The 27,232-nt window shown below is 40.6% G+C and overlaps 1 protein-coding gene across 1 annotated transcript in view; it reads right to left on the minus strand.

The window, feature by feature from the left end:
- Nucleotides 1–744: 744 nt before the first annotated feature.
- LRMDA (leucine rich melanocyte differentiation associated) overlaps nt 745–27,232 on the minus strand; it is a 1,119,877-nt gene continuing 1,093,389 nt past the window's right edge. The window contains exon 7 of the mRNA XM_050803127.1: nt 745–908. Within this exon, the coding sequence (XP_050659084.1) occupies nt 829–908 (80 nt within the window). The 3' untranslated portion in view covers nt 745–828. The remainder of the gene's footprint in view (nt 909–27,232) is intronic.

Raw genomic sequence — 27,232 nt, forward strand, 5'->3', positions numbered from 1 at the left:
GCAACCAAACCCTCGTGCTGAGAAAGATGTCTTGCTGCCTTACACTGCATCATATTCACGGCGAGAAGTGGATTTAGAGTTGAATGAAACAAGATAAAAGTCCATGCTTTTGTAGTCAGGGATTTAGGGAAAGCTATTTACTCCAATAAAGGGATTGTAGCAACATGAAGCCAGCCATAAATGTATGACCTGGCTGGGAAGTTATACCTTCTTCTCTGAAAAACTGCAAACTGAAATGCATCATCTGTCATAAAAATGATGCTAAAGGAATGTGGAGGGGAAGAGACGGGAGCTATGTATATGCAGAATACAGGAGGTGAAGATTTAAAGGGAGTGAGGGAGAGTGGCCTTCCCCTAAACTGTGACTTTTTCACTGAAAATAAGCCCGCAGCACGAAGATATCAGAGGGATTTCAACTCAATAGGTGAGCTGAAGACAGTCTTTCTCACTTGACTGCAGCCACTGAGCATGCCCAGGGAGGCCCCAGGTGTGACCTCTGCTCCCCTGTGAGCAGTGGCAGGACCAGGCAATCTATCATGGTGCTCATGCTGTCAGCCCTGTTGCTTCGCCACCGCTGTCTGTCACCCTGGTGGATGAGACCTGCTTAAGGGCAATCATGTCAATCTCTATGTGACCACTCAGTCTAAGGCAGAAGGATCATCTTGACAGGCCTGGCAAAGTCAGCAGAAGGTTCCAAAAGCTGAAGTCATAGCTTTTCCCAAAGAGAGGCGACGTGGGCTATTGTTTTTTCTTTAGCGTTGTCTTTATTTTTGATTTCCCTTTTGATTTTATTTTCATGAAATGGGTGAAGGTATACAGAACTTGGTTTCAGAGCTGGTCATCTCGGATAAACCTGTTGCCCTCCGAGTTTTTTCCGTAGTAAATGTAGCGACACTTCCCCAGGACACCTGTGAATAAAAAGACACATATCATTACAGGTGGCACAATTAGCATAGCAGGGAAGCCACAGGCACTGAAAAACAGACATGCAAGACAATCACAGATCCAACGGGCAGCAGAAAGTGGATGAAGCCCCAGAAAGGAAGAACTCTATCTTTTTGTCCTCACAGACAAGGAGGTTCTGTCGACCTCAGAGTTGACATTGAAATAAAATGTCACTACAAATACAGGTTCCTAGGAATATCGCTTTCTGCATGACTTCTCTTCCACATGTTAGGTACTTCTCTAATTTGGCCAATTACTCCCCAGAATATAGCCTCTCCTCACTCCAGTTTCCCTTAGTAGAGTTTCTAAGAATGGAAAACTAAGAATTGAAAGATGAACCCAGCCCAAGCAAAAGACAGAACAATCTTCCCAGAATGTGACTATTTTGATACCCTTTATCATGAAGCAATATTGTTAACTTCTAGAGAGAATATTCCAAATCCTGGCAGGCACCAGGCATTGAACACATATGGGATGATTAAGGAAGAGAGGCAGTGTTGACAAAATACCACATGGACGGCCGGGCGCGGTGGCTCACGCCTGTAATCCCAGCACTTTGGGAGGCCGAGGCAGGTAGATCACAAGGTCAGGAGATTGAGACCATCATGGTTAACACGATGAAACCCCTTCTCTACTAAAAAAAAAAAAAAAAAAAAAAAAAAAAAAAAAAAAAAAAAAAAAAAAAAAATTAGCCAGATGTGGTGGCAGGCGCCTGTAGTCCCAGCTACTTGGGAGGTTGAGGCAGGAGAATGGTATGAACCCGGGAGGCAGAGCTTGCAGTAAGCCAAGATTGCACGACTGCACTCCAGCCTGGGTGACAGAGCCAGACGCCATCAAAACAAAAACAAACAAACAAACCAAAAAAACTCCACATGGACAGGAACAGAGCCTCCAACATTAAATGGCTTCTTACAGGCATCCTGAACTCTCTTTCTCCGGTCAGAAAGCATTTGATTTCCATTTTCAGTTTTACTTTAAGTAACTCTGTGGCTCCACATAAGGCTCTCCTCTCATTCAAGGAGACTGTAGGAGACTTAACAATGAAACATGCCCCTACAGTAGGGTTGAACTTCTTTTTTAGTCAACTCATTATTTATTCTAAATACCCATAAGAAATCACCTCCATAGTTATTATGAAAGCTCTGTAGGACTATCAAGGAAAAATCTGTTTTGTTTTCGCCACCTGCGTTTTTATTTTCTTCTTTTTTTAGAAAAACCTATTTTAAATTCAGTTAGACGGAGTTGTCTTAGAAGTAATTGGACTTGAGTCTCTGAACTAACTGTACACAACTTGAAAAAAACAAAGAAAGGAAATGTCCATAAGACATTCATTTAAGAGCCACAAATCTGCTTGTGAAAATAGCTACCTAGGGACATGATTATTTTTATTTCCATCAGTGTAATAGTGTGAAACCAACAAGCTCGTTTATTTTTTAAATTTGTGATAAATTAGCACTTGAAATTAACCAGGTTCTTCACATCAGAAGTTCTAAGTAGTAAATATTTTTGCAACTGTAAAAGAGATGTTTCTCCACTACAAAACTTCAAACCTTATTCTTACATAAGGATCAAAATGACTTTTAGAAACTTTTTTTTTAATTTATTTATTATTATTATACTTTAAGTTGTAGGGTACATGTGCATAACGTGCAGGTTTGTTACATATGTATACTTGTGCCATGTTGGTGTGCTGCACCCATCAACTCGTCATTTACATCAGGTATAACTAAAGCAGATGCTCCCTGGTTTGGATGACTTGGAAGAAAGCTAGAAATTGCTAGGGTCAAAGAGTCTCTCAGAGTTGGCAATGGAGAGAGGGTGACATTGTTCCATGGCCTCAAAGCTGGCCTTGGGCTCACTCTCTTTAGTTTTATTTCCTGCCATGTTCCCATGAGCAAGTTTACTGTGGATCATTCTTCCTCCTTGGTCATGCTTTCTCCTTGGCCCCCAATCCCCAGTTTCTGGTTTTCAGTATTGGTCTGGTGCCTGGAAACTGAGCTTGGATGGAACCTCACTGAGACCCTTCTCGGGACCTAAATTATTCTTTTAGTTGTTGGCATTGGGCTGTTTCCTTTATTGTGCTGAATAATGTAGCCATCAGCATTGTACTAATATTGTCACCCATGCCAGGATCCTGTGGGTCTGTGGGGTTTTCTGGTCAGGCTCTGCTCCAGGAATAGCATCCACTACAGGCCTGGGTGGGAGTGCCTCGGTTCTGCCAGGTATCCACAGAGGGCTTCCTTAAACATAATTGATTCAAATAAACCCTGAAGAATGTGGAAGGATGGGGCCAAAGGATGCTAATTTCTTTCTACAGCACTAGGATAACATGAATTCTAATAAAAAGGAATGGATACGGTCTGTTGGATGTCATAAAGAACACAATCTTTCTCTTAAGCAAAAGGATGAAAGGCAGACACACACACACACACACACACACACACCACCCACCATGAGTGCCCTATCTCCAGTAAACTCTCCAGTACATTCAGGGATTCAACTGCTTTTTTTCTTCCCTTGCTCCAGGGTAAACTTCAACTCCAGAGCTCACCTAGATGCAACTTGGACGGCAAGTGCCGCCCTAGAAACAGGCTGGATGCTCCTGGAACGTGGGCTGTGATGTGTTCTGTGCCACATTCCCAAGCCTTCTTTCTGGCTGGCATTGATAAAAGCCCTTTTCAAGGCCTACCCTTTTTCTTTGGGCCTGGAAGTAAGAATGTTTATAGACATCCTGGTGAGAGAAGGCTGTTTGATGAATGCAGGAGACTGTGGCTAGGTGTCAGCGCTTGGAAAATGAGGCAAGGACATGAGGTATTAATATTGTCAATGATCTCTTGACAGGAAAACAGATACCACGTTCACTGTCAGATTTAAATAGACTTCAAGTGCATTAATGACAAAAGGGCAGACTTCAAACAAAGGGGCTGTGCGGTGAAGAGCGGAGCTAGTCTCTGTGCTGGCAACAGCCTGATCTGAAAAGACACCGTCAGGGTTGTAGACAGGCCCAGGATTGTGTGCGGTGACAGAAGACACAGATGCTGACAGAGATACCAGCGCCATATGATGCCAAGGATATTCTAACGCTGTCTGCCGCTCTAACGAAAGCTGACATCACTCCCCATCACTCGGGGTCTTCTCTGCCTGCCCCTGCAGAACATCTCTCCCCAGACATCATTACAAAACTCACTGCGGCTGCGAAGGTCCTGGCAGTTCTGTTCTGCTGGAGCGGTGGGGACAAGGGGCCTAAGGATAACCTCAGTCAATCTAAATTTGGAATTTGCAGGAGGAGCACACCCGACCCCACTGATATCTTGGCTACTTGAGATGATCAGAAGGCCATTGTGTGAGGAGCTGTCACCTTGAATAAACTCCCGGAACGGACGGCACTCAGTCTGTGGGCTGCTCCAGGAAGGCGTGGGGATGGCCTGGCAGTTGAAAATGAGATCCAGCTGCCGGGACTCGCCTGGGCAGAAAGGCGCTCTGGCTAGTGATGGTAAGAATCGGCTGAAATTGTCAAACTCAAACCATCTCCGGTGGCTGAAATTAAGCGAGCATTGCGTCTGTGCGTCTCCTCCCAGATCTCAGAGTCGGGATGTGATTACCCCCAATATGTGACTTTTGTGTTCAAAAATAAATAAATAAAATTAGCCAGGAAAAGCAAACATGCACAGAACAGCACAGTCCCATGTGTGGCCACAGGCCTTTATTTATCATGAAGGTTATTTGTAAAATATGAGGCTCTGCTGGTAAATTAAGTGAGGTGGCATTGCGTTTCTCTCTCCCTCGTCCGCCCCACGGCCCTTCTTCTCCCGCCATGGCAACTGCCATAAACTGTGAAAATTACAGAGGGAAAAGTTTGCTTGCAAAGAACATTTTGATGGGGAGGCACTCCGAGGCTGGAATTTGGGAACCCGCTGGTTTGTGACTCAAGTAGGCAATGGTTTCTCTGAACATCTGCAACGTATTCATTTGTTTGTATCTCCTCAAACTACAACGTCTTGGGACTGGAGGGGGAACAACGCATTTAATGGCATATGCAGTGTTTTTAATTAAAAGATCTGGCTTTGGCCATATTAAGTAAAGCAGGCTTGCCCTGTGTCAGGCTGACGTGCAGCTGTCTGTGTGGGGTTTCTTTTCCAGAGACCCTGAAAAATGACAGGGCACTGTCCCCCGGGGGATTCTTTTCCTGCCAAATGAGACTCCTAATTTTTCTTAAGTAGCCAGCTTTCCCATCACCATAAGCTGTTAAAGCTATAATTATGAAAAAAATTTATCAGGAAGAATCTGTTTTAAAGAGGCCCTTTATCTTTTCCATGTTTTCCCCCTCTGGAATGGATGTCCTAATTATGCAGATTAAGTTATAACCTTGGGGCTGCCTGAGTGGGTGGGACTCAGCCTCCTTTCTTGGATGTAAGGCTGGGACTGCAGGGTCAGTAGCAGCGATTTTGCTGGGGGAGGCCCTGAGAGTCCAGTCCAGGGAAGGGAATTCTTGCACATCCTTTCATTTCATCCAGCATCCTGGACTCCCTGATTCCTGGACGGCCTCACAATACCAGCTGCAGTTCAATAGTCTATTTAGTAAGGCGAAGTGGGGAAAGACCCGCATTTAGATCCAGCCCTGCCCTAATAGTCATGTGACCATGTACATGTCCCTTTCTCTCCCTGGGCTGGTTTCCCCATTTGTAAAACAAGGGCAAGGGGCCAGATAATCTGAGAGGTTCATTTTAGCTCTGAAATAGGTGATTGGGCATTTTCCAATGTTTTCCTTATGAAGATGAGAACACCAGGTCCAATACTGCCCTGATGCAGGAGACAAATTCAACAGGTTAGTCAGTAAAAAAATTGATTTAGACTAAGTCAGCCCTTGAAACCCATCCAGCCTGTATCCCTAAAGCATAACCTGGATAGAAGGGGGCCTCTGGAGGACCCCAAAATCCCCGAGGAAAGGGTTTTCATTAACTTTCCTGCAACCTGTATTTCATACTCACAGCTAGAAGTGCTGACCACTAACTAGGCTGTGTCCCACAGCTTTGGCATAAGCCCAAGACTCATAACTCCGTATTCAACAGAACTAAAGCCTAGCCATCAAAGCAAGTGGTCTGTCATTAATATTTTAGTGGTGAAAAAAAAAAATCTGCATGTAAATTACAAAAATGCATTTGATACTAGAGTGTAGGTTGAACCAATACATTTATATTTGTAAAATAGAATAATTATCACTGTTGTTAGTTTTGGTAGTCATCACTTTAGGGATCGTTATTTTAAATGCTATTTCATATGAGTTTCTAAATGTAGCTATGGAATCACAAACATATCTCAATCCCATTGTGATATGAGGAGGTTATAATTAGCACTAGGATGGAGGCAGGGGATGAACGGTTCCCCCATAGAACTTCTGTTCTGTAACCTATATGGAAAGGAAGGAACTAGATACCTCATGACCCCTGCAAAAGGTGATAACAATGTTGTGAAGAGGTGGATGGGCCCAGTGACAGAGAGGAAAACGTGATCAGGAGCATCCTGGTCCACCGCAGAAGGCTCTAGAACAATGTTTCCATGGGACTCTATACATGTCCATAAATGTGTCATCCCCTACAATATTCTCCCTCCTCCCCAATTTCTAACACCCGGTACCTAAAACCATACAGAAGCATCTTGTTTACCATAGAGCTACGTCCCAATAAACCTATTGTAAGTTGAAATTATTGTAAACCAAAAATTCATCATTACTTGAAACTATCTGAAGTTGTAAGCCCTTCGACTTACAATGGGGTTACAGCTTCTATCAAATGTGAATGACTTTGTAAAATTAAACAATTATAGGTTGAACCTTTGTAAGTTGGAGAGCATCTGCACTTGGTACAGAGGAGATGTTCAATAAATATTTGTTGAATAAATGAATACCATTAAAATAATCATGTACATAAAATTTACACAGAATCTACAAAGTAAGGAATGTCAATTGCTGGACACTTATCTTTTAACCTCTGGTATGACTTCAGACATTTGAAACACTCTGAAAATATATACAGATTAAATATTTGCCTCATTGAAAAAGAAAGAGTAACAGGAGGCAACGGCCTCAGTTCCTAAATCCTGGTGTTGTTTTTACCCCAAACACTTTCTCCCACAAAAGCAAAGCAATCACAACATCTAGTTGAAAAGAGAGAGAGAAGTGCAGTGAACATTATCATCTGGCCTAAAGAGCTGTAAACATCACACACTGGAAAGGGACATTCCCCAGAAAGCACATTCCTCGGTCTTTGTTAAGTGCGGCCATGAATGCACGGGGAACTGGAAAGGAATAAACACCCATGTTTTATGATCTTGAGAAGTAGCTGGAGCAATGCCCTGAGGTCAGCCCATGTGATGTGCTATCAGCTCTGCTGTGGCTATCACACAGGATTTAGCGGAGCCTGCGAAATGACAGGCTCCCAGCACAACATCCTACTTCAGTGTAAGCTACTTAAATACTAAGACAAAATAAAGAAGAGAGACTTTAAAAGGTATTAGGGGAAGGGATTGTGTGGGAGCAGTTTTTGAGGAAGGAGGACAAAGACCTTTCTCTCCACCCAGTATATTTTCCCTTCATCTGCAGCACATCTGAGATGCCTCGGGTTGGAGATGAAATGAAGAAAGGCTCTCCACCTTACCCAGGGGAGGGTAGAGAAAGCAAAAAAAAAGTGTGAGACTTGCTTCCCAACCCAGCTGAGCATGACTTCAGGCAAGTGTCTCGGTTTATCATCTGCATCTTGGGTGGGAATGGGGTACTGCATTACAACAGTGCATGCCAACCCCCAAACCTCTGTTAGGGCTCTTGCACCATAGGTTGGGGGGGTACTGCACACTGTCCTTTGCTAAATACTGCAGTGACCACTTCAAACCATGCTTCCTGCTTCACCTTCATTGTACAAAAACAACCCACAAGGGTATTCCTACCCTACTACACTGACCCTGATGTCTTGTATTGGTAGACATTTGAATTCCCCAACTTTGACTCCAGGGATGCTTTGACTTTGGGTTTATAAATACAAACATGTAAACTAGCCTGATAATTTTTCTTTGAAAAAGCATTAATTATTCACAGCAAACTCCATTTAGCCAATTTAATTCCTTGATCAATTTTTAAGTACAAAAAGCATTTCTATTTTTAACATTTTCATTTCTATTTTATTGAATTTATCTTCAGTGGGATCAATCCTTTATCATGTAATTTTTACAGTAAGGTTAAAGTCCTCGATCAGCTTTGGCCAAATATTAAATTTGCTGATTACATCTTCTAAATCTCTTTTAGAGTCATTTATTTTTACAAAGTCCCATTTCCTTGAGTAAAATATTGCAGATCTAAATTGTGACAAGAAGACTTGTGTCTGCTGTTAAACTTTAGTCAACAAACTTTATTGTGTGTAGTTTTAGCTCATTTCAATTTTATTTTGTTTTCATTATTTTTATCAAGGCTAATTCCTCCCCATGTATTTGTGTGGTTTTCAATATATCAACAAGATATAAATCTTTGGTCCATTTTTCATTCATCATAAATTATATTATGTGCAGGATTAGTTGCTGTCATTTTTTTCCCAGGTTGATTATTTCTGCCAGCACTGTTATCATAAAGTAGAGTAAACATTAGTTTTTATTCATTTCTTAGCACAAAGAGTATGAAGAAGAAAGGTGAATACCGAGTGCATGATAGGGTCCAAACTGTGGGGTTCTGATATGTTGTCTTCTACCAAATGCCAGACAAAATATTAGAGTGTGGAGCACCGATTCAAGGGTTAGGATGCACCATACCTGGAAAGAAAGCTAACAAAACGGCCAGGCAACCTATCCTTTTGACAAGAGGGCATTTGACTCCAATGCTCAGACCCATCCAGTGTGGCTTTCCACTGGGAGAGGACAGATTACACAGCCTGCTCAGACAAATGCTGGGCCTTGTCAAGTCTCACCCACGTGTTTGTAGGGAAGGAAAAACAGGAGAAGGAAGTCGGTCAGCAGGGAAGGGATATTCGCAAAATTCGTCGTGAAGGGGATCAGCAGGTAAGGCTGTGGGGCTAGCCTCCCAGACCAGGGAGGCTACACAGGCAGTCACAGAGTGGGCAGGCTTATTGTCGTGTGACAAACCAGAGCCTCTAGAAAACACACCCTGGGCTCCCAGGGCAGCTGAAATGAGGCTTGTCATCTTAGAAGAAGAAGGGAAAGTGGGGAAGGAAAGAGAGGAGAAGAAAATGCAGGACAAGTTCTTCATATAGTCTATCATATAATCTGTCAGTGGAAAATGGAAAAGCTGGCCCAAGTCTGAGAAATAACTGCATCTTTGAGCAGATCCTTGGTGACATTTTCTGCTGTCCCACCTTGGGTCCTGGACCCCACACTCAGGTTACAGGCGCCGTGGCTCTATCCAGACTGGGTGGGCCATTCAGTCCTCTCCACATGAAAGAAACATTAGACTAACAGATTAAAAATTATCTGGCAGCGAATATTTCCATTATGTGAATCCTGGAAAGGAAACAGACAATGTACTTTCGCTTAGATGTCAATGCCTTTTAATTTCCTATTTTTTTGGACTGGGGGTAGTAACGAGTGAGTACAAACTGACAGGAAAGATTCTCAGAATGGAGGATGGGCTCACTAGCCCCTTTATTGGGAGCTCCCTTTTTTGGCTCCTACCTCTATACACATTGTATGTCAATCAAACAGAAACATACTATAAATATGAGAGGTCAAACTCCATGGTAAATATTTCCTTTCTCCAACAACCCCTCTCCTCCCCACCCCCCAAATGAACTGTTAAATCTTCTTAGCAGTCCAAATTTTGTTTTTTAGCATCAGGTTACTTTTTTTTTTTTTTTTTTTTTTTTGGTCCAAGCAAAGATGAAGCCTGAAACAGTTTTTGTTCTTGACTTCCTAAACAATGAATTGTTTACACTGTCCTATAAGGATTCTCTGTGATTTGCTGTACTGCCTAGTAAGCTTGGATACAGAACGGTAAACTTTTCTTTATGAATATTTCTTTAACTGTATTGAAGGATTCTAAAGCTGAGAAAGAATTTAAAGAACTTCATTTCAGGTAAATTCCTTCATTTTACAGAGTAGAAAAATAAGGTTTCAACTGGCTTTTGGAAGGTGACAGAACCAGACCAGGCACCCATACAACTCTATCTAGCCCAGAAATATCCCTGAATTATAAGACACTGCCTTGGCGACAGGAATATAAATTTTGCTTTTCCGCTTATTTTTCAAATTCATTATTTATTTGTTCAGTCCTGTTCACAGGAACCAGGGGTCTCCAGAGAACATCAAAGATCACCCACATCCTTACTTAGTAGGCTCATTCCTACTTGCTTTTTCTTAGAGAGAAACTTGAACTGCAAGACTAGTTTGGTGTGAGTGTGTTTCTCCTCTCTCCTATGTCTGTATTCTAAGTAGGGCTCAATGGATTTGAGATGGGCTGGATTCCAAAGTGCATGCCGAGATGGGATGCGAAACCGTTCAGATTTGTGAAGTGCCCTTCAGTACGGCTCCGTGATGGATGTCATATCAACCAGGCTGTCAGTCAAAATGGACAGTGGTCAAGTGCTCTGGCCTCACGTTTCTTTCTCAGTGTTTGTGTGAGGAACTCAGACATCTTTCAGACAGGAAAGAAAAAAGAAACAAAGGAAAAGGCCACCCCGTCACCACCTCCTCCATTCCCGCCATTATCTCTACATTCATCCTTTCCACCTTCCAGCTGAAGTCGGGAGCATCACCACTAGAGGGCAGCATGAATTTAGGAAAGCAGCCGCTTGCTTTTAAAAAAATAAATAAATAAATAGCGGCAACTATTCAGGGAGAGTCATTAAAGCCGCACTGTGCTTTTGGTCACCAATTATAGGTTCCTGAATGATCAATATGTCATGTTTGGTCAATCTGCGCTGAAGGCTTTCAGGAATAGGGCTATCAGACACTCCTTGCCCCCCGTTTTGGGGTTCTTCTCGCCTCAATTTCAGGGACTGATTTTCTTTACCATCAAGTGTTCTAATTAATCTTCCAGGCTCAGAGATTGGGGATTTTTGCATATCACCTCCACAAATGTAAATAAGCATTCAAAATAATAAACAAAAATTTCCTGCATTTCTTAGCGGGAAAAGTCATTTTTACCATGAAAGTTCAAAAAGATATGCCATCCGATGGCGTGGAGCTGCCATCATTTGACAGTCAAAAAAGTAAAAAACATAAAAATAAATAAACATGAAAAATGGATCAATACACACAAAGTTATCTTCTTTTAATGCTCCCCCTTCCTGCAAATCCACCCAGCCACTGCCTTCCTTCTTAGGATACCTGGTCCCAGTGTCATCAAAACAGAGAGAGGCAGAAGCTACTCAAATAAAAATATGACAATAATTCCAGCTGCTGTTTGATCCTCATCTGATCCCCATCATTGGTCTCTGGTACATGGGTCAAGTAACTATTTTCATGCCTGGAACAACGAATGATCACCTCCCTTTAGGAGAAAGAGGTATTTGTGGGCTTCTAGAGATTTCAAACACATCATTATTTAAAAAAAAAAAAAAAAAAAAAAAAAAACCAAAAAAAAAAAACAGCAATAAAGGTATAACATTCTAGGGAATGGCATTTTAAATTAGAATTTTATAGGATAAAAATACATGAGTGGATTCAATCAGGGAAGGAGTAAACACAAACTGGAGTTACTGGCCTTCAAAGCAGGGGAAACCAGAGCTGGGTCCAGGTGTTATTCTCCATTTCAGCCGAGAGGCCTCTCAAGTGGTCAGTGAGGCAAGTATAAAATGGCCCTCACACATCTTCTTAACTTTCCTAATATAACAGTCACGTGACTAGCCACTAGGGGAATGTTGGGTCCTTGTTAATTAAATTATCTCATTAACTCATGGTTAGCTAAAAACCTTTTTGAATTTTCACGCATAAGACACTAAAACCAAAATCAATTTCACTGTCTTACTAGGTAATCATAGTGACCACAACTGAATATTTCTTTGAGTGCCTTTAGTGAGGATAGTACAGTTAGGAGTTTAGATGGGGTGAGAAGGCTGCGGATTGAACATTTCTCAAGATCTTAGGATCTCCTGCTTATGTGAGCTCCAAAAAATCGAAAACGACAGCTTTTCACCCATGCATCGTAAAGCTATGGCATAGTAGGTATGCAGTACATTTTTTTTAAATTGTGGAATAGATGAAAAGATCTCAGCATACTTATTCTGAACCCCAGCATTTATTATACATCCCTGGACAGTTATAGGTAGAAATGTGTGGGTTAGCCCTGGGACAGTGATTCTATGACTTGCCCATGCGTCAGAATCACTGGGAAGGCCTGTTAAAACACAGTTTGCCAAGCCCAATTCACCGGAGTTTCTGATTCCGTGGATCTGAGTCGGGGCCAAGAGTATGCATTTTTGCGAGTTCCCAGGTGATGCCAATCCTGAGGGACCATCTTTAAGAAACACTGTTTTAGGACAACCTAAAGAGGGGCCCTTATTTCTTTTTAAAAAGTAAAACTCATGACATTAGTTTTTATTCTTGTAAAATCAAGACTACCTAAAACCAGAGATTTAAAAAATCTGGTTAACTGAGGGTTCTAATGTCTTGAGTTTTGGTAAATGGAGGTTTTATTTTATCCCCAATAGCAGTCTGAAAACTAATGGTACCTAAATAATAATAATAATAAAAGGTTGTTCCAGCTCTTTATCTAAAAGAATAACCATAAACATTCAAATTTTAGTGATGTGCAATTACATTAACAGGAAAAAAGAAGAAAACAGTTTCTTTGGATAAGTAGAATAGATCTGAACCATCATTTATGAAGTATAACCAAAAAATAACTTGCAGGAAAAATTTCACATAAAGTCTTTAGACTCCCCCAAAACTGACAGAATCTTGTATGAAGAAATCTGAGCAGTGGGGGTCCTCCTGCAGAGTCTGAATGGGAATTTTGGCTTTGCTCTCAAGCAGAAATTTGCTTTTGGGTTTTAGATCTGTTCCTATTAGAGAGCTTACATCAAAAGCAGGGAACATCCACAGTTCTGTCTGGTTCTGCAGGCTGAAATTTCTTGAGAGTCATTGAAAATAAAGACAAGTTGCTTTCTTGTTTTCCTAATTCTTTAAGCTCCAAAAAAAAAAAAAAAAAATCCTTTCAAATAAAATTAAGCAAAACCCCGTAACAACTGGGTTTGTCATAATTCAAACCCTGCAAGGATTGGGGAAAAGGCCTTCCTTTCTTGGGCCCATTGGTCCAGCCTCCGCCTACCCTTCATTAGAACCCAAACAAACTCTTCCTGTACTGATATTACCATAATCTTTCCTAATTCCAGCACACCCTAAAGTGCTTTCTCTGAAAAGAAAACAAAGGGAAGCTGATGATATATAATCTAACCGAAAGAAGTTTGCTTTACAAAAAATGAGTCTGTTGTTGCAGAAAGCACAGCATAATTCTTGGACACTAGCTCATCCCAGTGCCAAATGGTAAAATATGTTCATAATTTCCCAATCTTCAACTCCCCACCCTCTAACCTGCTTTGAGAAAAAATTGTGTGTATGTGTGTATGTGTGTGCATGTATATGTTAGTGCAAGAAACTGTAGGTTAAGGAAGAATTAATAGTAGAAAGCAGGTTATAAGAGTTATATGAACCTCTGTACCTTTTTTTCTGCCCAAGATAAAGACAAGGAAAATAGTAGAAGAGCATGTTATAAGGGCTTTCATTAGGGTCAGGCTCATTAAAACTTAATGAAGGCACCAGAGTCTCTCCAGCAATATTAAGATGGGTGTGTTTTTTGCGTATCAATAGAATGCCCCAGTCAGAGAGACACTGCTGACAGTGGGTGGTACCAGGTGTTATCTGTCCCTAGAATGTACTACTTGGATGACTTGGGATATTACCCCTTTTATTTGGCTGGCTTGAATTTGTCAGGATTCACCCTGTGGTAAGTTAACATGCTTCCATATTGGGGGAAAAAAAAAAACTGCCTATGGGCCAATGTGAGCCTCGCACCTAATAGAATACATCTGGCTCCGACAGTTTGATGCCCAGCTCTAAGCTACATTCGGCAACACAAATTAACAGCGTAGACATTGCCCACGCTGAGCAGGAAGTAATAACCTGCTACCTGCTACTTGGCCAAAATCTCATTATAAGCCATTACGGTAATTGAGGGCCAAGACTCTATGGATATTAGACTCCCTGAGCACCAGTGGTGAGTTCAGGAGAAGAAAGACTCATAATGCAGGGGGTGGGGCACCTGAGGAGAAACTGTGCTTAGCATCACACAGAGAATTCCATCTACAGGGTGCTCTGTGGTACAGGGAGAAGCCCACATGACCTCTCCCCGGGGGCTCAGGACTCCAGGAAGGTGATGTAACTATTGGTAGGCCTCCAGCAATGCTATACAATTGAAATGTTGTTTGAATGAATATTGGGTACAGCCACAAATGAAAGAAGAGGGCAAAATAAGCCAGAATGTTCCATGAGTAATAAGCATGGAAGCTGGCGAGGGGGTGGCAGGAGAAGCAATCCGTTCTCCCTAGAAGATGAGGCTATCCAGGAGTACTGTGTGTATAAGAGCTTGCATTCTTCCAGAGGGGCAACTTCTTTGCCCATAAAGTCAGGCCACTGAGGCTCTGTGCAGGGTTGGGCAGTTGCGAATGAAGTGGTGTGAGTTGAGAGGAGGGAAACAGGACAGAAGTCCTATCAATCCATCAGTAAACCAACTGATCAATCAACCTGATTTTTGCTACCATGAAGATGGCCCTGGACTCAGAAGAAAATGATGATGGCTTTCAATAAACTTTTCTAAGAAAGTGTCATATAAGGCCAGGGAGAGGAGTAATTGAAAATATAAGAAACTGTCTGCAGAAATCCCTTCTTATCATCACCCTCTATACACACACACACACACGGGCACACCCCAATAACAACTAAATTCTCCAATCATGGGGGCAATCTCATGCAGGGTTTTACCTAATGTATAATAAAAGCTCCTGAGTGCCATGTCTCTTCTGATACCACTGGACTGGTGAACACCTTCCTGAGAATCCCCAAATGACAGTTTCATCCTCCACCAGGTCTCAGTGAAGGGTTCCTTGCTATTGGCATTTTAAAGAATCAATAATTTCAGGAAAATCAGCATGGTGCAGTACATAGAGTGTTCCTGAGCATGGAGACACCTTGTGAATCTCAAGCACACACCCTGTGCACCCTAAGATAATCTTCCCATCTCAGTCAAGCCACCCTCCTCACTTCCCTTCACCTAGAGAGTTAAGCACAGTCTGGAACCTGGAAAATGGCTGTGGTTGGTACAAGTGAGGCCTTCCCTATAACTAGATCCTTCAGGAAAAAACAAATTAATCAACAGCGAGCTGAAGTGGGTTTAATGATTGCATTCTGCATACAATCAGCTTTTCCCTTTTCAAGGGCCATCAATATGTCAAGGGAAGACATATCTGAAGGATATAGCTCTTAACATCAAGGTTATCTATTCTCCACAAGGCTCCCACTCCTTGCCTGGCTGATACTCCACGCTGCCTGTGTCTAACATTTTCATCAACTCTGCAATCAATCAAGGTAATAATGTTGTGCAAAAAATCAATTAACAACGCAATTAAACTTTCCTTATTATCTCAAAGGGCTGAAATAATACCTAAAGGGAAGATAGACTCACTGAATGCAGACATCCATAATCCAATGTGAAAGTGAATTATGAGGTTAGACAGATGCAGGCATGTGCTGGTGCTGTTATTTTCCAGGGGTTATATCTCATCACAGCAGTGTATCAGTCAGCCCCAATCCCAGACCCTAAAATTCCAAATTACTTTTAAGAAATATATGATGTGCAATATCCATTTCATATTCTCTTTTAAAGATAACCCCCTCCCCTCCAAAAAAAAATTGAATGGCCATATTATTCAAAGACAAAATGATCTTTCAACAAGAACATAAAATATAAAAGCTATAATAACATTTACATCTGTATAGCACACATCTCTGTAAATGCAGGTCATCTATTATACATAATCTGCAGCACCTAAAAGCCCAGGATGCGGCATAATATTTAAAACCCAAAGGTGTAAATGTGCAAACTCCTATGGGATGGCTGTGACTTCCTCCAAGGGGAGGCCTCACCCATGCCTGCCTACACACACACACACATACACACATGTGCACACATGTACATGCATGCATGTATACATGCACACAAATGTATGCAGGAGCATCTGGAACCATGCAAGTGCTACTTATTTAAAAAGAGAATGACTATATTATTTAGCAATTACACTCAACTTGCCCTGAAACACTATCCTTAGGAATTGAGCATTTACAGTACATAAAAAAAAGACGACTATTAACCTTTTGCAGCAGTAAGGACTGGGAAGTGCTTGGAATTTCACACTGAAATGAGACACAAAGGGGAGGCAGAGGCAGGGGTTCCATGACATTTACAGAGCTCATTTTAAACTACTCTGGACTGGCATGCCATGTTCTGACACCATCAGAAGGAGGCCTAGCGGTAGAAGGGGAAACAGTGAACAGAAGAAGAAGGAGAAATAAATGCCAAAACAAAAGCCTGCAAACAGAATGTGCTAATCTAACATTAGCATTATGTGAACATCTTCTTATCCCTGGAAACAAAACACAATACTGACTTAAAGAATAAATATGAATTCACACAAAAATCATCAGTTCAATTCCCCCTGAACTTATCCTTCTCTTTTTTAAGATGGAGTCTCACTCTGTCGTCCTGGCTGGAGCAGTGGGGCGATCTGGGCTCACTGCAGCCTCCACTTCCTGGGTTCAAGCGATTCTCCTGCCTCGGCCTCCCAAGTAGCTGGGATCACAGGCATGCACCCCCATGCCTGGCTAAGTTTGGTATTTTTAGTAGAGATGAGGTTTCGGCATGTTGGCCAGGCTGGACCTGACCTCCTGACCTCAAGTAACCTACCCAACTCGGCCTCCCAAAATGCTTGGATTACAGGTGTGAGCCACCATTCCTGGCCTCACCCTTCTCTATTGGGCACCAGAGGTTGCCTCCTAGCAGAGTCTGACAATCTCTCACCAGCCTAGGAGATCCCTGGATATACACAGGAGTCAAATGAATGGACCTAGGAACACACAATTCCCAATTTGGGCCACAGACAGTTATCCAAATCAGATTAAGGAATGATTTCCTTCATGGTCAAACATGTTGCTCCATGGGCTCTAGGTCTGGATACTACATGACTCATTTCATCACAGCATGAATTTCCACATATACCACTGGGACTTGTGCAGGTATTGTCGAGCATTTAAAACAAGTAATTTTTTTTTGCAAGTTACTCTGTCGTAACAAAGATCCATCTTTCCAAGCCAACTTTCTTCCATTTTCAGCACAACAATGAGGCAAGCCTGAGCCCCAAGCACAGACTCGAATAAACAGTAAAACAGGACAAATACACAGGCTCATTCTGCAGTTTCTTGGGAAAAATAAAGAGGCAACCCAGGATGTACTCTTTGGTACAAATTTTCAACAGAGAAGTTGGAAAGGTTTAGTGAATCCTGCTATTTCTCTCCTAACCTTAAGGAACATAATTAATATGTTTTCATTTCCAATGACTCTATTGTGTGTGTAGCAACTGGAACTGCCCCTGCTGTGTATTTGATTCCACCGACGATGGGGTGGGTTGGATTTTAAATGATGTGTGAGCACTTCTGTTCTTTCCGTGCTCTGGTTTATGTGTTATTCATGACTCGCATTACAGACATGGCTGATACACAGATGTAAATGTTATTAAATCTTTTGTATTTTAGAGGCTTTGTGAAAGGCTTCTTTGTTTTCAAATAATTCTCTTAACCACCAAAAATAACCAGTAATACATGACAATGTCTTGGGAATTTTTTTCACTGTATTTTCTGATGAAGAGATTTCCCCCCTCTACTGCTATCTTTTATCAAAATAAAAATGTAGAATGAATTGGGAGATGGAAAGTTACATCTTTATTGTGTTGCTCAAGTTCAACTTCACATGTGTGCACATGTGTGCAGACACTAATGTGTGTTCCATGTTTTGTGTGCATGTGGGTGTTTTGTGAATGTGGGCATGTGGGTGTTTGTGAGTGTACTGTTGTATGTGTCTTCTGTGTGTCTTTATGTAAGTTATGTTATACAATACACACAGTACGTGTTGTGTGTCTACTTTGTGTGTATATCTTGTGTGTGTTATGTGTATACAAGGAATGTGTGTGTGTGTGAACATGTTGACATCATTATGCCAAATCAGAACTCAAAGTCACCCAATTCTTAATTACCTGTCAAAGATGCAGTTGCTTTACTGCATTTTGGTACCTGACATAATTTTTAATCTGTTTTCACTTTGCTCCATCCTCTTCATGTTTCTCGGGCTTTCAACGGAAATGTGGCAGAGGATAAACCTCTTCATATAGACAGCACTTAATCAGTCTGTGCCTCTCGCTGGCTCACTTTTCTCTATTGATTTTAAATTTAAACAATGCTCTGAGACTGAACAATGCACCTCCACAAATACAGCTGACTTGACTGAAGGAGGTCAGGAAAGATGGAGATGGTATATTTCAATCTTGAGATGAGTGGCCCAGCTGCAAAGCACTCTAAAAGTAGGGATTGCTCAGGCCCTCTGCCCACCCCCAGGCAAGTGGGGGTGCCTGCTTGATTTCAAAGGTTCCCTCTCGGGATCACAAGAAAGATCACCTCAACTCAGGGTGGGTGTGGCGGACTCAGAGGTCTGCTGTTACAGTTCCTAGTGCTATTGCCCTGGGAAACCTGTTCCATCTCTCTGGGCCTCAGCTTCTTAGCATGTACAGAAAAACCCCTTGGGGTTATTTCTTTCCTAATGAACATCACCCCATCATCATCTAGGTAGATTTCCTGTGCTGTGAGTAGCTCACATTGTGGACATCATGATATAAGCCCTTTTTCTTTCTGTCTCCTCTTTCCCTTTCCTTGATTCATCCTCTCTTCTTCCTAGAGTATCTACAAAGCTTGTACTCCCTCTTGCCTTCCTTGGGGTTTCTATCGAAGACAGAATCCAAACACCACTGTCCTTTTTTCTTATCTGACCTTTCATACCTTTTCTGAGAAGTGGCTAGTCTCTGATATGTTAATACATGTTAGGATGTTATACCTTTTTTAAAATAGACACTATTATAAAAATAGACTGACTAAATCTCTAATGGAATTTCAGGCAAAATAAGTAAATGGAGAAACACCATATGCCAGGCATAATCATTGCTACTCACTCCCACCTCTAAAAAGAAAGAAAAGGAGAGAGAGAAATTCTTTGTACATTTGAGGAACTAGCAGGCCAGAAAGGGAGATGGTTTGTCAAATAAAAATAACTGTAATAAAAGTTGCCATAATACTTTAATATACAAAATGTTATGCAAACATAGGAAAAAAAATTAGCTCTGCCTCAGGGAGGGAAGAGGTGGGCAGAAGGCATACAAGACATTTTCTCTCGATGCATGCCTTTTTATAGTTGTGCTAAGTCACAAATATTACACAGAGTTGTAACAAGTTAAACAATACAGAAGATGTATTTAAGAATTTAATAATTACTCCTTTCAAGATTTCCGTGACTACCTAATATACAGTGATTCCCAGGATATACTGTATATGTGTGTATATAGATATATACATAAATATATATAACTGTATATAAATATACATATATATGCAAGATATCTTGTTAAGTAGAAACGCAGCAAGCAAAAAAAAAAAAGAATAAATTCAGGTACTTTTTGGTAAGAAAGAAGTAAAAACAAGGTTAAAATAACCATATACATATGTCCATTTATGTTTTCCAAAAAGAATGTGGGAAGGATAAACCAAAGAGTAAGAATGACAATGTGTAGCAGGTGGGTAGAAATAGAGTAAAGGGGATACGGATGGGACAGGGACTTCTCTGAATATGTCTCTTTTTTTTTTTTTTTTTTTTGAGACGGAGTCTCGCTCTGCCGCCCAGGCTGGAGTGCAGTGGCCGGATCTCAGCTCACTGCAAGCTCCGCCTCCCGGGTTCACGCCATTCTCCTGCCTCAGCCTCCCGAGTAGCTGGGACTACAGGCGCCGCCACCTCGCCCGGCTAGTCTTTTGTATTTTTAAAGTAGAGACGGGGTTTCACCGTGTCAGCCAGGATGGTCTCGATCTCCTGACCTCGTGATCCGCCCGTCTCGGCCTCCCAAAGTGCTGGGATTACAGGCTTGAGCCACCGTGCCCGGCCGAATATGTCTCTTTTTATCGTTGTATAGTTTACATGCTGAAAAAATAAAATAAATTGAAAAGGATAGAAAAATGTGAACTCTAAGTCTGAATATAAACAGAAAAAAATGAACCTAATTGTATATTAAATCTGTAGTACAACTATACAAAGAAATTAATTAAAGTAATTTTGTAACATGTACTTCAACTACATGCCTGAATATATTCTGAGTAACAGAAAACTACAAAGAAATCTTGAGCTTTAACTTAGTAGGCTTATCGTTGTTAGTGTTGTTGCTATTATCCTTCTCAAATTATTTTGTGTATATTGTAGAACAGAGAAAATGTGTAAATATACCGAGGTTGTTAAAAGTCAAGATTTTCAGAGAGAAGAGAAATAAAACTAAGAATAAGGGAAGATGAGGTAGGTAGGCAGAATAACTCCAGATGTCCACACTCGAATCCCTGGAACCTGTGAATATGTTACCTGACATGGAAAGAGAGGCTTTGCAGATGGGGGTATTATCCTGGACTACCTGGGTGGGCTCAATCTAATCACATCACTCCTTAAAAAAGAAGCTTTTAAGACTGTCATCAGAGAGGGAGATGTGACGATGGAAAAGTGGTCAGAGAGGTCAATGTCACTGGCTCTGAAAATGGAGGAAGGGGCCAGGAGCCAAGGGATACGTATGGCTTCCAGAAGCTGGAAAAGGCAAGAAAAAAAATTTTCCCTTGGACCTCCAGAAAGAAGTGCAACCCCACTGACACCTGAATTTTAGCTCAATGAAGACTGAGGCCAGACTTCTGACCTATGGAACAGTAAGATAATTTTGTGTTGTTTTAAGCTACTCAGTTTATCATATTTTGTTATGGCAGCCGTAGAAAGCAAAGTAGCAGAAGAAAGAAAGAATAAGGATAAGAAAAACGTGACAACAGCTCTGCAAGTTTGAATTGAGGGATCTGTAAGAAATTACGATTAAAATATACACATATGACTGTGTGTGCACACATGCGCTCAAGTTATGCACGTGTGCAGGACATCTAGCATCCACATACTGGTTTCCAAAATAACAGGGCTACTGGAAGAAATGGCTGATTCATGTTGTGGGGCAGGAAATGTGCACAGTGAGACTAGAACATCTTGCTGTGCCAGAAAGCAGGGAAAGAGCACAGAAGGAAGTTTGAAGAAGCTCTTTTGTGGCCAAATTTGGCACTATTTGAATATCAGAATGAATGATGATCGTAATTATTTGATACATTGAATTTTTTAATAAGTATGAGTCCATCATAATATTTAAACAAATATAAATACAAATAAATGCAAAGGAAGAACGAAAACTCTTATTTAAAGAATGACAGCTAATTAACATAGAAGGAGTGACAAAATTAGAAAAATTACCATACGCCAACATAGTAATTCAGGCAAGTATTATCAATGGCTGTTACAACTATTGGATGAAACTTTATTGGGGAAGAAAATATTCACACAGTCTTTAGGTCACTTATTAATTATAAAGGGGAACATAGCCTTTAGAGGGGATCCATCTGGTGGTAACCACGTTAGCCAAATGCTCAATCTTAGTATCACTAAGAAAGGGCAAAAGGATCATTAAATATCACGTGCCTCATAACATGATGTAGTAAATATGCCCAGTATCACCTATGCCTGCCAAAATGTTAAACTTGAATCAAACCATGAGGGAATGTTCAGAAAAATTCAGAATGTGGGACATTCTAAAATGAAATTGACCCGGGCTTTTGATAAAAATGAAATGTCATGAAAAGCAGGAAAGGTGGGAAGTATGCTGTAGATCAATCGTTTTTCAGCTTCGTCAGAATCACCTGGAGGGTCTCTTTCAACAAAGATAGCTGGATTGACCCCCAGAGACCCCAGTGATGTGATACTGCTGGTCTGGGGCCCACCCTTGAGAACCATCGCCCTAGACTGGAAAAGTCTTAAAAGCCTTAACCATCAAATGCAAAGTATAAACTTTGAAACTTTGATTAAACACTGGATCAAAACTAAAAGAGTTATAAGAGACACCATTGGAAAAATTGGGGAATTTTTTTACTATGGACTGCACGTAATTAGGTAACAATGTTGAATTAATGTTAATTTTCTTAGGTATGATAATGGTATTATTGTTTCACAGGAAAATGCCCTTATGCATAGGAGACCCATGCCAAAGTATTGAGGGATGAAGTGTGATGGTATCTGTAATTTATTTAAATGTCTCATTTAAAATGGTATCTATATGCCAGGAGCAGTGACTCATGCCTGTAATCCCAGCACTTTGGGAGGCCAAGGCAGGTGGATCATCTGAGGTCAGGAGTTCAAGACCAACCTGGGCAACATGAAGAAACCCCATCTTTACTAAAAATACAAAATTAGCTGGGCATGGTGGCACATGCCTGTATTTCCAGCTATTCGGGAGGCTCAGACGGGAGAATCGCTTGAACTGGGGAGGCAGAGGTTGCAGTGAGCTGAGAACGCGCCACTGCACTCCAGCCTGGGTGACAAGAATGAAACTTCATCTCAAAAATAAAATAAAATAAAATAAAATGAAATAAAATAAAATAAAATAAAATGATATATACAATACACAGGCAGACTCAGAGACATAGAGAAATGGCAAATATGGCCCAATATTAACAGTGAATTGAGGTAGATAATATATGTATGTTTAATGTACTATTCTTCCAACTTTTCTGTAGGTTTTCACAGTAATAATTTAGGAGGAAAAGGCTTGTTTTTCTTGGCATATGAACTTTTAATGGGAGATTACTGACCCCATGAGTAGTTTTCAAATCTTTATCAATTTTTATGAATCTGTATAATGGCCTTCTCTTCTATTAGAAGAGACCTATTTAAGTGACCTATTTATGTATTATAAGCTAACAATGATTATGATCGTTTTAGGCCAACACATCTGCAAATAGCAATCAGTTGTTTAAAAAATTAGTTAAGAATGAGAAATTATTTGCCCCTCCCCACCTCAATCCCTCACCCTCTGCCTTCCTCTTCTCCCAACCCCCTCAAGAGCATATATTCCACATATATAATCCATCTTTCTTTTATTCCTTCCTTCCCTCCTTCTTTCACAAAAATGCATAAGACTCACGCTTAATTTGCATTACAAAATGCCTGACTTGAAAAGTTATTTTCTGGTCATGGACTCATGCCTTCTTACATGACACAACTATTTACTGAGATTCTACGATGTGCCAGGCAATATCCTGGTAGCTAGGGATACGGCATTGTATCCCTGTGTGAGGATATGTAAGGCTATTGCCTGATACATAGCAAAGTCTTAGGTCACAGACACTATAATCTACTGGTGGAAGGCAGGCAAGGTAAGCAAGTAGACAAAATTTAGAAACAACCACCCACAATAATTTTAGACATAAATATCATGGAGGTGGTATAATGGGGTGGACGGATAGAACTAAGAAACAGAATACCTAGATGCTGGTGCTACTAGCTCCTCTGTAGTTTGGGTTTGCAAATTTTGGCAGCTCATATGATTTATGTGAACCCCAGTGTTTATATTTTAAATGGCAATAATAATATCTGCCAATATACCCCCACAATGTGACAATGAGAAATTTCAGCTTTTGAATGACATGTATTATCATTGCCAAATGATAATATTTTTTGGAATATGCCTTGATACTTTGTCATAATTTTTATAATAATGATCCATCTTATAACTATCCTGTTACTGCATTAATAAGGATTACAAAAGCTGCTGTAACAAATAAGTCCCAAAATTTCAGTGGACCAACACAATAGAATTTTACATCTTTCTTACTCAAAACGCCAATGCAGGCAGTTTCCTCCAGGTGTGATTTTTGTGGCTCTGCCTTCTCCTATCAAGTCCTTTCATTTGCATCAGGCCAGTGGAAAGGGAAAGAATGTGGAAGAGGCACAGTCATTTCTCAAAAGCGTTGGTCATGAACTGCCACACAGCACTTCCAAAAACATTTCATTGGCTAAAACACATTCATGTGGCCATATCTTACACAAGTGTGACACACTCACATGACTTCTCCTAACTGTAAAGGAGAATGAAATGAAGTCTAGCTTTGTTCCCCAAAAGCAGGAGAAAATGTGGATTTTTGTGAGCAAAAAGCAATCTCTGACACTATGATTAATTTTTTTTCACATTCTTCCTTAATATGTAATGATGTAACATGTTAAAGAGAATGGAAAGATTAATTTTACCGTGAGTTGTGGGCCAACTATGTACCAGACACCATATTATGTTAGTGCCTTGACCTGTGGGGCAAAGCACAGGATCTATCACGGTTCCTGGCACATAACACAGTATGTGTTCATAGATCAATGAATGAGCATCCCACTAGATTCCAAGCTGCATGAGAACAAGAAGTCTGATCTGTCTACAGTCTACCGCAGTCACTTAAGAGCCTGGCACTGTGCCCAGCATGTAGTACCCAGTAAATATGTTAAGGATTTATGTTTTGAAACCTAAAATTATAATATATTTTGTTTCTCAAATTGAGCATATGCATTATAGGATACTCTTGAAGCAAAACATTGATGACACATTTTGCCATGTTAGAGTAGTTCCAAGCCATCCAGGCTTTACCTAAATACTCAGGAATTACTTAAATAACTGACAATGCCACAGAACAATTATAGCTATATTTTAGTATCAAAACATAATAAGCAAGTAGACAGTGTTTATTCTTAAAATAGAAATCATTAGGTGCCTTTAACTGAAAATTAGAAACAAATGACCCTAACTTCCAAAGAGCCTCCGCTAAGTAATTAAAGCAATGAGTTAACAAGCTCCTGAATGATAGCAAGTTGTTCTTAGAGGCCAACATGGGTGTGTAAGAGCAAAAGAAACCAGCAGCAATTTCAACAACGAACATAAATTCAGGTCTTATATGATAAAGATCTAAACACAGTTAACCAAGAAGGGAAAGAAGTGTTCATGAATTTACACAAAGGCATTGCTTTTCATGGTAGAATCAAAGTACAATGAATCCAGTTGAATCTGGATATAGGAATTGAAGTTGGCCTGACATAGTCAACATACTCAAGATAAAATTTAGAATAATCACAATCAATTGGTTTTAGGACAAATTCAATAATATCCTATTTGAAACTAATAGTTACACTTTACAGGTGTTTGTGATTCATTCGCTCTCTCACTCTCACTCTCGCTCTTGCTCTCCATCTACAAGTGGTTATTCTTGCTTTGTTACTGGAACGTCAAATTCAAATTAAGAACCATTTCAAAGGCCGCATTTTCTTTGAATAAGATATTTATTTATTATTACAACTATGAAAATAATTTAAATAAAAATGGGATATAAAACTCTGAGAATCACCAGGAAGCAATAATTTAACATAAAATCCACTGTGTAGCAAGATCGTAGAGGCATGTCATGTTCATCTGAGAAACACACAATTAGAAGAACTGTGATAACTAAAGCAATGTAACTTTTAAATTTACCATTCAGATTTTGGGTTTCCCAATCAAAAGAAAACAATGTATTCCTAAAATAAATGTTCTTACCCTAGGAAAAGTTGAAACGGCTTGTTCCCCCAAACCTCCCATGACAATTCACATGACAAGACTCCTCTTTGCCAGATAAAATTCTCCTTATCGTTCAAGGCCCAAATAAAATGCCATTTCTTCTTAGAAGACTTCCCTGATTTCCCCTTGGCAGAATTAATGGTTCCTTGTTTCCTCTTTCTGTGCACCACCCATCACAAAACCATTACACATATCCCACTGCAGCACAGTCAAGCATTTGATTGCTATTACTCCCTCTTAAAAGAAATTTACTTGAACCCAAGGATACTGTCTTCCTCATCTTTGAATCCACAACCTCTATTGCAGGTCTTAGAATTCAAAATATGGTTCAAATCTTTGCTGAATGAATGAAGAAAGAAATGTATAAAGGAGTTAACTTTTTCTGTTTACCAAGCAGAAGGCCTAGAAGGTTATGAGAAGAATACATAGTCAAGCGATGAATAATACTTTGGTTATGTGATGGCCACAAAGATTAAAAGTAGAGGTTTGTGCATGTTCTCACTCGTAAGTGGAAGTTGAACAATGAGAACACATGGACACAGGGAGGGGAACATCACACACTGGGGCCTGTCGGGGGGTATGGGAGTAGGGGAGGGATAGCATTAGGAGAAATGCCTAATGTAGGTGATGGGTTGATGGGTGCAGCAAACCACCATGGCACGTGTATACCTATGTAACAAGCCTGCGTGTTCTGCACATGCACCCCAGAACTTAAAGTAGAGGTTTGAAGAAGGTGTAATGTATCTTTTCAAAAAAAGCTTAGGCACTAAAGAAGAAGTGAATAACCTGAAGGACCGTATATCTATTAAAGAAATTGAATGCAGAATTCATTATCAGCCCATGAAGATAACTCCAGGCCCAAATGATTTTAATGACAAATTTAACCAATGACTTAATAAAGAATGACATGGCCATGCTTTCTGTTTTGGGAGTCTATCCATTGCCAAATGAAGATCTCCTCATTGCACCTCTGCTATTAGTGGGCCAAGAGGAAAGTTCAAAAGTCAGGTGTGTGGTAGACACTCTTGATCTTACTGGAAACTAACTCCCATTGGCAAATCAGCCCTTATGCTTGGTCTCAAAGATTTTCTCTTTGGAAAATAATGAAAATCCAACAACAAAGTCAAACCTATTGGCCCAAGTCTTCTTACCTCTGAGGATCCTCATACTACTGTACAGAAGGTAGCTTCAGAAATTAGTGACCTTTTTCCATGGAAGAGGACAAAGCCTCCCAAATAACTGGCAAGTTTTTCTTGCCAAAAGGGCATTTTCTACCCAAAAGGGCTATAGTCTCCCTATCAGAGAAGACCAAGGAAAAGTCAGAGTAGAATTCAGGAGTCTGAAGAGCTCTGTCTGAGGAACATGTTCTTGGCCACATTGCTGGATAATTAAGAGTTTAGAGTAGGTAGAACTGAGCGATTAATTGTAATTTGCAGGCCACCTGCAGCAGAATCTAATTTCTGATCCTAGACATCTACATTTTTAACAGGCTTACTGTGATT

The sequence above is a fragment of the Macaca thibetana genome, chromosome 9 (assembly GCF_024542745.1).
Source record: "Macaca thibetana thibetana isolate TM-01 chromosome 9, ASM2454274v1, whole genome shotgun sequence".
Taxonomy (NCBI): Eukaryota; Metazoa; Chordata; class Mammalia; order Primates; family Cercopithecidae; genus Macaca; species Macaca thibetana.